This window comes from Strix aluco, chromosome 3, assembly GCF_031877795.1.
Source record: "Strix aluco isolate bStrAlu1 chromosome 3, bStrAlu1.hap1, whole genome shotgun sequence".
Classification (NCBI taxonomy): Eukaryota; Metazoa; Chordata; class Aves; order Strigiformes; family Strigidae; genus Strix; species Strix aluco.
This window is the reverse complement of record NC_133933.1, coordinates 49,030,537-49,047,515: the sequence shown is the minus strand read 5'-3', so window position 1 is coordinate 49,047,515 and position 16,979 is coordinate 49,030,537. Positions and strand designations below refer to the sequence as shown.

General features: G+C 38.9%; 1 protein-coding gene across 2 annotated transcripts in view; it reads right to left on the bottom strand.

Annotated features, from left to right (window-relative positions):
- Positions 1–16,979, bottom strand: part of PCNX2 (pecanex 2) — a 160,742-nt gene that overhangs the window by 49,972 nt on the left and 93,791 nt on the right. For both annotated transcript variants that reach the window (XM_074818460.1, XM_074818461.1), the window contains 2 exons: positions 11,797–11,905; positions 6,974–7,103 (listed from right to left, as the gene is read on the bottom strand). In XM_074818460.1, coding sequence (XP_074674561.1) covers positions 6,974–7,103; positions 11,797–11,905 — 239 coding nt within the window. The remainder of the gene's footprint in view (positions 1–6,973; positions 7,104–11,796; positions 11,906–16,979) is intronic.

Genomic DNA, 16,979 nt, shown 5'->3' with positions numbered 1-16,979 from the left:
TCACCACACTCTTTGGGCCCTGCCATCCAGCCAGTTTTTTACCCAATGAAGAGGATACCTGTCCAAGCCTCGAGCAGCCAGTTTCTCCAGGAGACTGATATAGGAAACTATATCAAAGGCTTTACTAAAGTCTAGGTAGACAACATCCACAGCCTTTCCCTCATCCACTAAACGGGTCACCTTGTCATAGAAGGAGATCAGGTTAGTCAAGCAGGACCTGCCTTTAATAAACCCATGCTGACTGGGCCTGATCACCTGGTTGTCCTCTACGTGCCATATGATGGCACTCAAGATGATCTGCTCCATAACCTTCCCCAGCACAGCAGTCAGACTGACAGGCCTGTAGTTCCTCCGATCCTTCTTCTGGCCCCTTCTTGTAGAGGGGTGTCACGTTTGCTACTTTCCAGTCAACTGGGACCTCCCAAGTTAGCCAGAACTGCTGAGAAATGATTGAAAGCGTCTCGGTGAGCACTTCCACCAGCTCCCTCGGTACCCTTGGGTGGATCCCATCTGGTCCCAGAGATTTGTGTGTGTCTGTCCCTGTCTTCTAGCTTAGGGGGCTGGGTACCCAGAGAACAACTGGTCTTACCATTAAAGACCCAGGCAAAGAAGGCATTAAGTACCTTAGCCTTTTCCTCATCCTTTGTCACTATGTTTCCCAATGCATCCAATAAAGGATGGAGATTCTCCTTAGCCCTCCTTTTGTTGCTAATATATTTATAGAAACATTTTTTATTGCCTTTTACAGCAGTAGCCAGATTAAGTTCTAGCTAGGCTTTGGCCCTTCTAATTTTCTCCCTGCATAACCTCATAACATCCTTGTAGTCCTCCCAAGTTGCCTGCCCCTTCTTCCAAAGGTCATAAACTCTCCCTTTTTTTCCTGAGTTCCTGCCAAAGCTCTCTGTCCAGCCAGGCCATTCTTATTCACTGCCGGCTTGCCTTTCTGCACATGGGGACAGCTTGCTCTTGTGCCTTTAAGATTTCCTTTTTGAAGAACATCCAGCCTTCCTGGACTCCTTTGCCCTTCAGGACTGCCCCAAGGGACTCTGTCAACCAGGCTCCTAAACAGGCCAAAGTCTGCCCTCTGAAAGTCCAAGGTAGCAGTTCTGCTGACCCCACTCCTTACTCTTCTGAGAATCAAAAACTATAATTTCGTGATTGCTGTGTCCAAGAGAGTCTCCAACCATCACATCACCCATAAGTCCTTCTCTGTTCACAAACAACAGGTCCACTGGGCACCTTCCCTAGTTGGCTCACTCACCAGCTGTGTCAGGAAGTTATCTACCACACACTCCAGGAACCTCCTGGGCTGTTTCCTCTCTGCTGTATTGTATTTCCAGCAGACATCTGGTAAGCCAAAATCCCCCATAAGAACAAGGGCTAGCGATTGTGAGACTTCTCCCAGCTGCTTATAGAGTATTTTGTCTGTCTCTTCATCTTGGTTGGGTGGTCTGTAACAGACTCCCGCCATGATATCTACTTTATCGGCCTTCCCCCTGATTCTCACCCATAAACACTCAACCCTATTGTCACCATTATCAAGCTCTAGACAGTCAAAACACTCCCTAATATACACAGCTACCCCACTACCTCTGCTTTCGCCTATCTCTTCTGAAGAGTTTAAGGCCATCCACTGCAGCACTCCAGTTGTGTGGGTCATCCCACCACATTTCCGTGATGGCAACTATGTCATAGTTTTCCTGCTGCACAATGGCTTCCAGCTCCTCCTGTTTGTTGCCCACGCTGCGTGCATTTGTGTAGATGCACTTCAGTTGGGCTACTGATCCCACCATCTTTCTGGGGGGAGAAGCCCTAATTCCTACGTGACCATTCCCAGACGCTTCCATGGTTTCTAACACATCAATAACCCTTGCATCTTTGCTGCCGCATGGATCTCAATCCCCTACCTCCACTGAGACAGCAAACCGAAGGATCTCGCTTTGTGTTCAGAGCAGAGGTTGTAGCAGCTGTAACAGATGAGCAGGCTCACAGGGAAACCAGATGCACTAGGGTGTGTTAAAAATAAGCATTTGGAAGTGGACAGCCTGTTATTTTATGGGAAAAAGGGAGGGAGCATATGGGTACTTTTCACAACTCCTTTTACCACCTATGTGCATAATGTGGGGTCAGCTCAAATTATGTCTACACTGGGAAAACTCTTCCCATTCTACCTGCAGGCTGTCCACGATGGGCAGGTTAAGTGAGCTGGTAGCAAAAAAGAAAATGCCAGCTGCACTAGAACTGAGGCAGGGCAGGTTTTCCTCACCCTCTGTTTCCAGCTGTATTAACCTTACAGGTGGCTGTTTTCCAGACCACAATGACTGGAACAATAACACAGTGATACACTTTTTTAAAAGATGGAGAAAAGAAATGCTTGCTCACATATTCTCAAAGACAGAGAGGTGTCCTGTAATGCCATTCTGAGATAACTGGCAATTTAATCACAGCCTCTTTAGAGACACCTAACTAATTCAGTTACACCACACTGTAATTCACTCAAGACCCTTCAAAGCAAATGCAAGCTGTGCCTTACCCAAAAATAGGCACTGAAGCAGATGACCGAGAAAGAATAGAAACAGGAAGGAGCAGGAGAGACAAGAGGCTTGTAGGCAGTGAAATATCCAGATTCCTGGTGGCAGTTTGCTGTTTGCAGGGACAAGTCACAGCTGCAGAGGAGAACAGGCTGCTTGACACGATCCAGCGGTTAGACCCACTGGGGAATGAAAGTAAACTTCCTACTCTGTTCTGCCCATTGCCATATCCAAGATACAAAGTAAGATAAGAGGAAGGGAGGAGGGGGACAGAGTCAGGCTGCAGCAAAGTGTTTAAGAAAAAAAGCAAAGCAGAGAAATGGAACAACAGCATTTGAACAAGCACTTTATGCTTTAAAGTGCCTATATATTAAACAAGATTTACTGCTATTTCCTTTTCTCTCTCTGACATCTACAGCCTAATCATTCCAACAGCTGTGAAAATAAAGACTAAAACAGGACTCTTCAAACTGGGAAGCAGGACCCAGGCTAATGGCAGGACAAAGCCAGTGTTGAATCAAACGTGGTTTGGTTTTTTTTTTTTTTTTTTTTTTTTTAAAAAAAAAAAAAAAAAGAAAGAAAAATTCTCATAGTTGGACTCCCATGAGGCAACCAGCTCATGAGCAGCAGGCCAGCCTTCTGATTTTACACCCCTCTCTTTTCAACAACAGCAGCAGCAAAAGCTGTAAAAAAGTGGTTGCATGAGAAGTTGTTCTTTCTTATTCAACTTCCTTATTGCCTTATTTTTCCTTCTTCTTAAAGTACCTTTCCCTTTCCCCCCAAAAGATCCCTGACCTCAGTGATGTATTGGTGTACTAGACTCTGCATGCAGCAAGTACCAAAGTGCACACTATAAACAAACAGCATCTGCTGATTGCAGGGAAGAACACCCATGCTCTGTGCACACACCACAAGAGCACAAACAGGCACAGCAGGACTCCTGAATTTTTAAGAGATTGCTAGGAATTTCACAGTTTGCTTACTCTCAAAATTAATCTTTTTTTTTTTTTTAACCTGCTGGAGTTCCTCCATCTCCTTGAAAAAACAAGCCATCATCATAATTCTCTAAAACTTCCAGCTACAGCTCACATCATCTAGAGTGGCAGATACCCAGTCAGAAACCTGAAAAATCAAACTCCTCTTTAGCCAGCAGAAGAAGTGGGACTAAAAGAAACACTGGAAATGCAAGATATGTATGTGTGCACTCAGACAACACCGGGTAGAGACAACCAAACCAACACTTTAAGGAACAGATGGAGCAGTTTCTCACTACTCAGGCTGCTGGGCTAATAGCCCAGCTCTATTAATAAATATGGTACTCTCTACTTGCTAATGTCCAAAGCTTCAATTTTGGATTCACTTTACAGAAAATAAACTGGATGGTTTTTCCTCATCTAGCTTCACAGTGTTGGCCCAAATGAGATGCAAAAATAAGTTGTCCTTAAGTGAACCAAAGAAAAAAAGAAGTCTGCTTGACAGCAGTGAAATGTGCATATACTGATGAACAGAAATGACATTCTAAGGCGGCAACCTAATTTACGACTTGGAAGAAAAACAAAACCATGATATTTTGATATCTAGACTGCTTGTCAAAACTGGTTTCAGTTAGTCCAATTAAGAGGTTAAATTATAAAAGAATATAACCATGGAATTGACTACCTCTAACTTCATATAAACGTAAATGAGTTTTTGTGTAGCTAATATAAATGTGGTAATTTAATGCAGTCATCAATACAGCAAGGAAGTGTTTGAAAATGAGTATGCAAAGCAGGCAAAACAAAAACGCTATATAAAGCACACTGAAGGTAGCTTTCCCCTGGGCAAAAGTTCCTGTCAACATACAATGAGTATGGAAATAGCAAAAGAATCAGCCAGAGCTTCTGCTTTGTATGAGCATATCTCCAACTGCACTGTAGTGAACCTGTGACTTTCCATGACTAGCCTGAGCTGAACTCAGCAAAACTGTCACTGGACTCCAGAAAGGAAATCTATCCACCAGCTACCCCATCTGTTTGTTCTGTTTTGTCTTACAGCACCTGAAAACTCACTGCATGTCTGGTCACAGGACACTGCAGCCCCAAGACAGGTCAGTGCAGAAGCCACAAAACTTTCCACTCCAGTGCAAGCTCCCAATCCCATTTAACTCCACAGCTCTGAAAGCAAGCAATTACGTCATCACTTTGAATTTTTAGATGTTGGAGGGTCAAGATTTATGAGCAGTAAGGCAAGGCCCATGTCACCTCCTTAAAGTAGTCTGTAGAAAATTTTCCTATTCTTAACACAAAATTAATCCCTTCCCTTGCCTTTTTCTGCCTTTTCACCATGTCCCTTTAATGAACCAAGAGTTTTTCAGTCCAACACTCACTCACTCTGGTCAGTTCTTCATGTGAGCAATAAAATATTGACATGGAATCAAGGCAAAGGATAACCAGAAGTGCTAGAGACAAAATGAATACAAATTTAGGAGGAGTCACTACAAGCACATATTGCAGGATGCCACAGGTTCGTGCAAACATTTATTTCACTTTGACGACTACTTGAATCTTCTGCAAGGCTGTTCTCTACTTCTGAAAGGTTTTTGAGGGGCAAGGTAGTTTTTATATTTTAAGTGAGAAGATCATAAAAGTTACACTAGAATTTCTAACAAACAGCAAAGCACGATTTTTTCACGAAGAGTCTTAAGCATTCATGTTGAAGACAAAGTTGTAGTTACTGCTTATTTTGAAAGGACAAGTAGTGGTGGTTTAAAAGTATTAGAAGGGTTAGGTTTTTTGCACTTGGAGTTTTACAGTTTATGGGTAAAATAATTAGCTTTGCTTTCAAAAATTATTAGCACCAACTTCCTCACTTCCCTTAGTGCGTGTCACAGATAGTCAATACTGATGAAAACAAAACAAATAAGGGGGTGGTGGTGGTATCAAGCATCAACCATCTTTTGAAATTTCCTTTGAATATCTTCTGTTCATCTCATCCCAAAAGTCTTAGACAAACCAAAAGCAAATGAAAATGGTCCCTCAAAATGCCTTCAGAATGCTCTGGTTGAAATAAAACACAGCAGATGTTAAAATTTCCACTTCCTACTTAATATTGTTCTAAGTTTCCATCCAAAAATGTAAAGCTGTCTGTGGGACTAGTGTTAGCCTCCTGTCATTCCATGACTCCCCTATTTCAATCCTATGAAATAATGAACCTGTTGACCCCCCAAAAAAAGATGTGAGAGAGAGAACTTTGTTAAGATCTGGCCCCAGTGTACAAAACTCAACTCCCCTCAACAGGTTTCCACAAAACTCATCATATTCAGAAACAAACACAAAGCCTCTTTATATGACTTGACTTTGTCTGGGTAATTTCTTTACAGATGAGTATATACTCACTGACAAAAGTCAAAATCAGACAAAATAAAACTCTTCAAACTAATCAGATCCCTTCCCCTAAAATATGAAAAAATCGATCACTGTAATTTCTAGTTTTGAATTCTCTTGAGGTGCCCATATACAACAGTGGCACCGATAAAATAAGTGTGGTAAGCACATAGCACTCTCACTGGTCTGGCCAAGTCCTGATTTGGCCAATGTAATTTTCACTTTGTGCCTCAAACCGCTTTTCTGCAGCTGCAGTAAGTTACTCCGAGCCTTGTTACATGTTAGTAGGGGGTGAAGAGCTCATGCACAGGACTCGAAGGACCCTCCCTTAGTCACTGAATCCAGCCCCTAACATTACAGACTACTCATTCATCCCTTGCAAAAATTACCTCCATCTGGAAAGGGAGGTGTTTCCCTGTCTCCAGTACTCTTGCTGGGAGCCCATTAGATCCCAGTTACCCAGGGCTTTCAAGTCCTACTGAATAGGAGGAGCAGAAGCTCTTCATTCAAGCATTTCAATATTCTATGTTTATGTCCTTGTCAAACTGAATGTGTGGCAGCTAAAATCTGACAAAACCAACCAATTCTTAAGTCAAACTCCAAGATCAAATGTAGCAAGTAATGACAATGCACACTCATCATCACTTCACTGTAAGTTACCTGCTACATCCTGAACAGTAACATTTAATCAGGCCAGTATAAAATATATTAATGCAGCCTGACTTCTAGTGCCAAAGGCTTCACAGATTTAGTTGCTAACACTAGCTAGCAAGACAAAAAAGGCTGACAACTGGGAGCTTTACTGATTTGGTTTTTTCACAGTTTTGTTATTGTATGCTGGTACAACAAATGCAACATGACACCTCATCTGTAAGGTACTGATAATTGATTAAATATGTCTTCAGAAGTAACCAAATAACCACGAAACAGTAAAACATCAGAATCAAGATTCAAAGATTAACCTCTCATGCCCAACAATTTAAGGATTATCTCCAGAAAGAAAAATACGTGCAGAAATGAAACTAATGAGAGAAAAACCTTTACAAATAACAAGCGTAGAAAATTTTTGAATAGTCTTACTTGTAGTTTTTCTCCCAGAACTTGATCGGTCTTGCGTATGATGCGATAAAGATGACACTACCAAGAAACGGACTCAGTGGTGTAGAAAAGACTGAAGTGGCCAGAGTTTGGAAAAAAAGCATAGCAGAGTCTGAAAATTGCAAGTTAAGGTAACACAAATGATTTAATTATACTTTTAAACCACTGTTGAGGCAGCTGTTTGAACTATTTATTTTTGCTTTTTTGTTATTTATTTTACCAAAGATGTGGTAAGGAAAGGAAAGGAAGGCAGGCAGTGCCAAACTGCCAATTACAGCATGTAATTCATGGCTCTTTGATGCTACACAGTTGTACAGGAGGCGACATGTCTGAACGAAGTACCTTATTAGCAGGGTGACCCTGTCTAATCTCTGCCTGAGGACAGATCCTGAGCACAGGCAGACCACTAAGTGCCCTTTTCAAGCTACCTACTGGACCTTCTATAACACAAAGTGCCTTTCCAGAGTCTGACACAGTTTAAAACATCACCCTCCCCCCCCAAATACTACGTTCTTGGAAATTTTTTTGTCTCTGCACTGGCATCTTACTCCCAATGTGTCTGATATTCCATTCTGTGAGTTTCTGCTTATTTTGCAATGACCTAATATGTGGATAAACAACTATGCCTCTATAATCCATCCTGCTGGCTTAAAATCATGATTTCATGTTAATTCTTACTGACATTTTAATACTCCCTGCTGACTGAAAGGTAAAAAAATGTTCAGCATTTCATACTTTTAAAATATATATGAAATGAGAAGGTGAGGACAGGAAATTGAAAATATCACACACAAACATCATAATGAATGCCTGAATCCATACCTTACTTTAAATGTAAAATCATATTTCAGATTACTGGAAAGCAAGTCAGGAGATGGATAAGGATACTAAAAGAGATATAAGTTAAAAGGAATATCATTAAAAAATCCCAAGGAAATGAAATGTTAGGCTTTAATTCTTCATTAAATCACACCACATCCATGAAATCTCAGGAAAAAAGTTTCCAAGATGGCATAAGAGACGAGTTATCCTTCTTTACACCTCTCTTGAAAGGAAGGTGCTAAGTAAAGAAGCCATGAACTAAGGAGCCACTATCAAAGCACAGCGATCAAGTGCATCTCAAACTAAAATTAAGGTCAAATCACCCAATATGCAGTCTTTTACCTTACCCTCTTCTAGTAATATCCTGTATGTGTGTCCCACAGTCTCTGAGACTTTACAGAAAAAACATTTTAACACACATAGCATCACTCATGGTACAGTATTTCCATAAAAAGGCTAGCTAGCCATGCTTTCAAAGCAATTTGCAAAATCTATAGACAAATATTTAACAAAAGATCTCTCTCAAATCCCTCAAACTTATTAAAAGAGAGTGGTCTGGAACGGTGTCTTTGTGCGTTAGAGAGATTGGAAAATGAGCTGCCATCAAAGTTCAAAAAGCAACAGAGAGCACAGAGCGGGAAGCAAGTGCATCAAAAAAGTTAAACTGTCACATTACACTGTAGTCAAAATCAGCACTGGCTGTGAAAGATGAACAAGTATTTACAAGTGTCAGGTAAGGGAAGAAGGCATGGGAGTTGAAGAGAGAAAAAGAGAACAAGCAGAACAGATAAGGACAGAAAATCAAGTTTTCTAAAGAGAGTTCTACTGTCATGACTGATTTAAAAATTGCCACCATCACGTATTAAGACATTTAGGCCTCCACTGTGTGTCCAAGACATAATCAGTAGCAACAGTTCTATTTTTTCTAAAAGACATAATTCTCTACTAAATGTACATTGGAAGATATTTCCCATTTGACTTGTGAAGAGTGATTTTAACTAACTGTTTCATATATGTAAGCGTGTCATGAGAGCAAGTAACAGCACCTGACTCCCTTATATATAGTTGATGTGTACAGTGGACAATTATCTGTCATCAGGAGTTTTTTTATTTGATGGTATCCAATTTGCTTTTATTAGATAATTCTTTTCTTTTTATACCAACACTTTAATTATGTCTAAGTGAAAAATATAAAAGCACCACCAATTACAGACGTACTTTCTTACTCTGTCCCAAGGCAGGTTTCCTGCATACCATCTTTGTTAGGCTATACTGCGTAGAAGTGGAACTTGTTTCTTTGTGAATAATGGATTTTCATTTTAAGATGGCCAAAATCAAATTTTGAGGAAAAATAACTAAAAACTCTTCAACATGAAATAAAACATTGTATTTGAGGATTATTTTTTATGATTTAAAAATCTGCTTAAATTCAAATCATCTTCAAAACGAGTAACTGAAAGACTGACATTTTCAAACTCTTCCTTCCCCGTCTTTTAACACAAAACTATGCAGTAAGGCCAGCCCAAATGCTCTGTTTCTCAAAACCCACATTTTTAATTGCAATTACTACAGGCCAAAAATGTTTGGTCACTTCCAGGCACACGATCAAATAGAGGATGGGAGAACCGAGTGTCACAGGGCTTCCTGTTCTGATGTTAGAACTGTAACCCTGAAACAACCAAAGCAGAAACTCTCATAAGCAGGATTATCTGAACTACAAAATCCTTTCTCTCCAAATCTCACTGTTCATTCATTAGGTAAAACCCTCCTCTGACTACAAACTACACTGACTTTCTCAATGCACTGATAATTATAAACATATAACCTCATTTTACCCATTTAAATACTGGGAAGTGAAGCTGCAGATCTCTCCTCAAGCCAGAAGCCCATTCCCATTCCTGGTCTTTTGGGATTAGGAGTCCATCTAGCAGCCACAAGGCAGGATCAACTAAACCTCTATGACTCCTGATAGATGTTTGTCTAAATACCTGAAGATCTCTAATGGTGAAGGCTCCACAACCTCCACCAGGCAAAGCTCCACATGTGTTGCCCTTCATGCCCTGCACGCCACAATCAAATGCATTAAAGCATACAGAACTAGTCACATCGCTGAGCTCTATGGCTAAAGTTCACCAAGGCACTGCGAAATTTAAAAATTTATGTCCCATTTGCAGATGTGATTTAGGCAATTAAGAGCCACAAATAATTAACTCTGCAAAGAAATGGCAGGCTTAGTGCCTCTGCAAACTGCAACGTCCATTCATCATTACTGTTTGCAGGGTTATGGTAGCAACAAATAAAAATACTGTGCAAAAAGGCAGAGTTATTGTTGTTGTGGGAATAGTAACTTGGGCATTTAACCAGTATCTTAATTGCAACGTTGCCTTAAAAGACAGATTTGCATTTACAAAGCATACTATAAATAATAGAAAGCTAGTCTCAATCACTTTAGCAGTAACTGTGTAAACAAACTAAACCCTGCTTAGTTAACTACTTGCCATTTTGCAAAGCTTAATTGCTACTTTTGTCAATAGTAAAGTTATCACTGCACAAAGTATTTGTGACCAAAGGGAAACTCGTTGAAATATAATCTTAGTTCTTAAATGTTTTGCTAAATAACTTTATAAACGGTTCTCCTGCAATTCACACCTACAACAGAGATGAAAATACTTTTTTGTTGTGAAATTCTGGAACACTTTGCTATAAATCACTCAAAATGCTCAGACAGATCACTGTTTTTATAATGCTTTCCTTTTATAAACTGACATTCTAAAGCTTTCTCTCTGGGAGTTATTCTGTCTGCACTTTACTATGACCAAGACTCCCAATTTGTTCTTCCTATCTAGAAACATAAGCATTGTTAATAATGCTGCATATGAATTCAACATATCACAGCAAAGAGCAGAGGGAAGAAATCACTCAAGGGGAAGGGAAAAAACACTGTGGGATGAAAGGGACAAAGGCTTAAGTGCGTATATCTAATAAACAGTACAAAGTAAACTCTTCAGTAGGTCTGAACTAAAACTACTTTGTCAACTCTTCTTCCACAACTTTGGGAGGGAAGCAAGAAATGAAAAGTTTGTCTCTGAAAATGCTTTAGATGTCAATAAAGTTAAATTTGTTCAGTTAAAGTGTTTTATTTCATTTTTTAATCTTTTTCCTGTATTAAATCAAGTTTCTAATTGAATTAGACTTTAAGCTGAAAAATTTTTGTTCCAAAAATCCAATATATGTATTTTAACCCTACAGACATTTGGGGGTCACTGAACTCTGTGTTTTACCCTCCATATCTACAAACCCAATGTTCACAGCCCTGGAACAGGCACTGAAACAGACTGTTTCTGAAGGACTGCTTTGGTGTTGATGAACATACATTCATACTCATAAAAAAGAGTGGAAATGTTAAAAAGGAGAATGCTTCTCAGCACCACAATGAAAAGTGTACATTAAAATGTTAAAACCCAGCTGCTTCTGAAATGGAAAAAAAAAAATTAAAATCAGGACAGTTGCAACAGAAATTGTCTCACTGAAATGAATTTGTATCTGAGATACCAACTAGAAGCACTGAGAAAGTAACTAATATTTTAGAGCTCAGCCAGCCATATGCCCAGCATTTTACAAAACTAGCGTCTGCAATCATAAAAGTCCACCCAAGTTGGAGCTAATATGACAGTCACAATGTTTCTTTCTGGATGCATCAAAAGTCAGTGCTGAGGACTGTGGAAGTAAGTGATCTGCAGAATGTGGCTGGGTGGGAAGTGAGGAGGCATAAACAGACCAGTTTGAGTCAGAGTTCAGTTTCCCAGTTTCAGATCCCATGCAGTCAAGAAAGAGAGAAAACTATTTCTCAGGAGATGCTCCAAGCATTTTCACATTTTAAAATAAGTTATCTAGGAATTTTGCATCTTGTTCAAACACTGTAAATAAATTACATACATGAAGAGGAATTTAAAAATAAAGAAAAACAAATTTATAAAGGATATGAGGTATTGCAAAGAGCTGAGCAAAAACATGGAACGATGATCCCCAGGCAATCTGCCAGGGAGCAATGTATGTCATGATGAACTGCAACTTCTGAAGTAGGTCCCACAGCTGAAAAGAAAAAAGAAAAACATGGTGACTTTTTAGGCACTGAGATAGTTTCAGTACTAAAACCTGAAGTGACACTTTCTAGAACTGTGCCCTGGAATGAATGTGAGATAAATTACATAGTATTATTAGCTTTCATGGGCATTAAGGCCTCACTTTAGTAAGGCACAAAAGTATATTCTTCATTTGAAATTCAAACTTGCAATAAGGTACATTTTGAACCACCATACTGAGGTAGCTCCCAGATTACCCTTCTTCAAAAGTATGTCTGTGTTCACTAGAAAGTGGGAAACAGGTTCTGATATTCACTGTATATATCATGCCGCCAGTCAGACAGTTACAGGAGAAGAGACTCCAGGAGAAAGTGGCTATAGCAAACAGAGGAAGCTCAATGTGTGACATGTGTGGCTCTGCACATGGAAATCAGACTTATTTCTCAAGAACACGACATTTTCATTTGTTGAATCAACAGGAGCAGCCATCACTATGTAAGCATATGCTTGGCATTAACCATGAATGGTAGCTGCATTTTCAAGATCAAACCATCCTACCATAAAAATGTTGCATTAATATGAATTTTTATTTTTGTGCAGTACAAATTGAAAAACACACTGAATTTACTTTTGCTTCCTGTAAAATAATTCCTGCTTCTTTGGTGCTGCAGCTAGCTGTTTCTGATTCAAGAATGATGTGTACTCATTCCCTAGAACACATTTTTTTTCTGCCAGCACTCTTGGCATTAGGCCAAAACAGATCTTGCGTCTTGTCTGCATTCGGCCATTGGATTCATATTGCAGAGTAGGTTCCTGACAAACTGTCAGGAAAGATTTGGCTGTCAATAGACACTAGTGCTCAACACACACACAAGTTGACAGTGCAACAGGAGTATATGCAATATTTCATGCTCATATAGCAAATATATGTTGAATTTCCAATAGTAAATTTTTTACTTGAGTTAATGAAAAACAAGACATTGCCAACATCCTGAAAGACACTGAGGCTATATCAATACTCATATATTAAAAGCTTCCAGGGAATATTCCAAGCACTGGTATTCTGAATGTTGTTAAGTTTTTAGAAATGTCCCTGGGAAAGTTTTGTTCTGGCCCAGCTAGCACTCTTCCAAGCAAACCTCAAGCATCCTTTCTAATGAAAACCCTCCATGGTGCATTTCCAGGTGGCAGTTCCATAACTCCACCCTGCATACAGACTGGGAGAGTTTACCAGCATGGACACAAGCTTCTCCATGTCAGCTGGCCTCAGGGACAGAGCATGGTCCTAGGCACACTTCATTTACTAGCATGTCAGTAAGAGAGGATGCACCTTCACTGGCTAACTCATTTCATCTGTCCTTAAGTTACCACCCCCAAAGTAACACTTGGCCATCTGTATCCATATTGGCAATGCACTTACAAGATGTCTCATTGAGTTCCTCTACTAATTGTTGTAAATAATTGCAAATGAATTGTGAGGGAGCTAAGAATGACTAATAGCATTAATGTGTTTTGGTCTTTGTGCTACCAAACAATCACAGCAGCAGCTGCTAACTCCAGTTATAACCCGTGTCATGCTAACTCCAGTTACAACTGATAAACCTTCCAGCTGAGATGCAAGCAGTGCTTCACATGTTTTCTGTGCTTTGGCATGACTCAAATTAGGAGCAATATGCGAAATACAGATTATGTTAACTTTGCACAGGCATACTATTTAAAACCAGCAAAGCCCTGATAAAAACAAGCTGTTATGATCTCTTCAAGGCACAGCCTGGTTACCACTATGTAGTTTATGTATGAGAAATTCATATCTTGCCAACTTTTGTTTTCTCTCAAAAATACTACATGTGACTTGAAAACTACAACATTAGACAAAGCAGGCAAATGAAACTGAACTGAAACTAGAACGGACTTTTATTTGTTTGAATCTTCTTTAGCAGGTTATGGAGTTGCTTTGTTTTGCTTAGTTTTTATTTATCTGAAATGTCTGAATGAACAGCTGGGAGAAAAATTGTATCTGCTAAAAGATTTAAGTGAAGGGCTGAAAAAGCTAATGACTCACATCTGAAACCTCAAAAATTCAAAACTGCAGCACAACCCAGCAAAGTTCTGCCTGTTACAGATTGAAATCACAAAGCCATAAATCACCCCAGCTGTGCTCAAAGCGCAGGGTTCATCAAAAGGTTTTCAAACCTCAAATAAAATTCAGGTTTTGCATTTGCTAGGAAACCAAATCCAGGAGGAGACTCTTCTGGCTTCTTGTTCTATTACATTGTTTTAATCATTCTTTACACATTTTTGCACAACAGGCCACGAAGCCCAAGTTCCCTGTTGCTTTTAACAAGTCCTACTACCTCTACATTCACCACTGCTTGAACTTGCTGTTTCTTTCAACACTTACCTCTCGGCTAATGTTTCTACAAGACAGGCAATAGAGCTCATTTCCATTCGTAAGAATATGAACTAGTGAACCTCTCGGTTTTTGAGAGCCTCACAACACTGCACCTAAAGGCCTGGAAATGTGTGATTTTCGAGCTACTGCTTTCATTAAGAGTTGTCAAGTGTCTCTATTACCTCTTAAATTACTGCTTCCAGTGCATGTTCTGTAAAACACCTTAAGGGTAACGTGCCATTAGCATTTTACATATCTAACTGTAATTGCTAAAGGTGATGTCATCTAGCGACTATAAAACAGATTTAGGAAGGGGGGACTTGGATTTGTATTTTCTCTTTTTCATTTTGCTAGAACCATCTGAAAAAAAAATTTTTCCTTGTCAGTTTTACCCAATTTACAATATGCTTTCTCCTATATCTGATGCAGGATCTCCAGGGATTCACAAAGCACTATTGCTGTTCTCACAGAAAGAAACTGAAGCTGCTAAAAATTGCCTTCACAAATAGGAGGAAGCAGATCCTCAGCAACAGTCGTTCGCTTATTTCAACTACAACTAACTGCATTTCAGTCTTCAATAATCATGACACTAGTTAAAGAGGAAAACCTCCAACATCTTTTTTAAATTGTCAGAAACAAGATAGGATTAGAAAGGGTTAGGAAAGCCAAAGCCCATCTGGAGTTGAATCTGGTGAGGAAAGTACAAGACAACAGGAAGGACTTCTACAGGTTTATCAGCAGCAAAAGACAGACTGGGGAAGAAAAAACACAGACCCACTGCTGAATGGGGCAGGAGACCTGGTGACAAAGGGCATGGAGAAGGCTGAGGTACTCAATGCCTTCTCTGCCTTGGGCTTTACTGGTAAACCTTTAGGAATTGCAGGCCCCTGAGACTTGTGGGAAAGCATGCAGAAATGAAGACACCCTAAGTAGGGAAGGATTAATTAAAGGTATATTTAAACAAACTGGACAAGAGTACTTCCATGGGACCTGATGGGACACCTCAGCCCTCCTGTGATTCTGTGAAATAAGCAATTTATCCTCAGTAAAGTTAAGTCTGAATGAGGGTAATAACTTGCTCCTGAGGGTGGGAGGTATATTTTTTAACAGTGTCAGATACAAAGGGGGAACCTTCCGATCTAAGGTGAAAAATAAAAAAAAAAATCTGTGCTGAGTTTTAACACTCTCTTTATAACCATTTCCTTAAACATGTATAAAAGATTAATTTTACATTAAGACTTCTGCATCCCAGTTTAGGATGATTTATAAAAGGATATTTTTATTAAGCCTTCTTAGATTTTCAATTTTTTCTACAGTTCACTAAGCAGAAAAATTATATATTATTTAGGAGACAAAGTTCTAATATTCCTAGATATCTTTACTCATGTGACAGTTTTGCACAGTAAACAGTTTTAAAGGCTTTGATAAAGAGTTTAAATTATCAGTATATTCAGTGAATTTAAACCAGTACATTCCCACTGCTGTCAAGTGAAAATGCAGAACATGCATCCATCTTTCATATTTATTTTATGTGGACACACACATTTTATCATCTTAATCATCCTTAAGTCTTTTTGAGTTCTGAAGCCTCTACAGACCTCTGGCACATAAGCTAGTACTCTATACATCTATAACAAAGCAAAGGCAGACTTAGGTTTTCAGAATTCCTTTTAAATCCAGTTATTCTTACTTAACCAAATTTAAGTAACATTACAAACTAGAAGTTAATGGAAATTAGTTAACATACATTAAAAAAATATTTTGGGAGTCTGAAATATCACTAAAATGTGATCCCCTTTTCTCAGTTTGATAGATTTCAATAAACTAGGCAGAGATTAACACCTGAATTTAAATGACACTGAGTGTGAGATGGAGGCTACACAATGCTTTCAGCTTTTGGCAGACTTTCTATCTGTTTAGCATCTGTTGGGACTCTGTGTGGGCAGACTCCTTGGCAATACTGGGACTAAATAATGCATAAACATTAACATTTTCTTGCTAAGCTTCAATTTTGCTGTGTTTTTAAAAAAGTATATGTACAAATTGGTTTTAAACAAAAATAACTGTCACATACAAATGACTATATGCTCCGTGTGCCACACAAAATTGAGGTATTAAAAAAGTTAAATACAGAAAGCAATTATTTCCTACTTTGAACAGGTATTTTTTTATATTCCCGTTTAGATCCTGAGAACTTGAGATAGATTGGAACTCAGACACTAGGGAGTCACTTAGTTTTTCATGTTGAGCTAATTCTGGTCAAATGGCATCTCCAAATCTTGGAAGTAAATTCTAACACCTTCCAGTAATTTATTTTTTTTTGTATGTCAATAAAAATTAAGGCACATTAAGAGGGAAAAGTTGTGAGCATGTGTATGTTTATGGATATGAAATTAAACTTAGGTGGAATAATTTTATTCTAGTTCATGGCTTTGCTTTGCAAATCATTGACTTCCTGTTTTTTATTTAATGCCACTTAAAACAAACTTCACTTATGAAATCCTACAAAACAAGATTTACTGGAAATATTAAAGGTTTTTAATGTCTATGTCTTAATTCATTGTCATATTCTATTGGTGTATTTGAACAGTACTATGTTTGAATCTTCAACAAATACTTTCCAGGCTGTCTCTATTTGCATCTGCTTACAGACATTTGAAGCCTTTATACTGTGGGATTTCAAGATCATTGT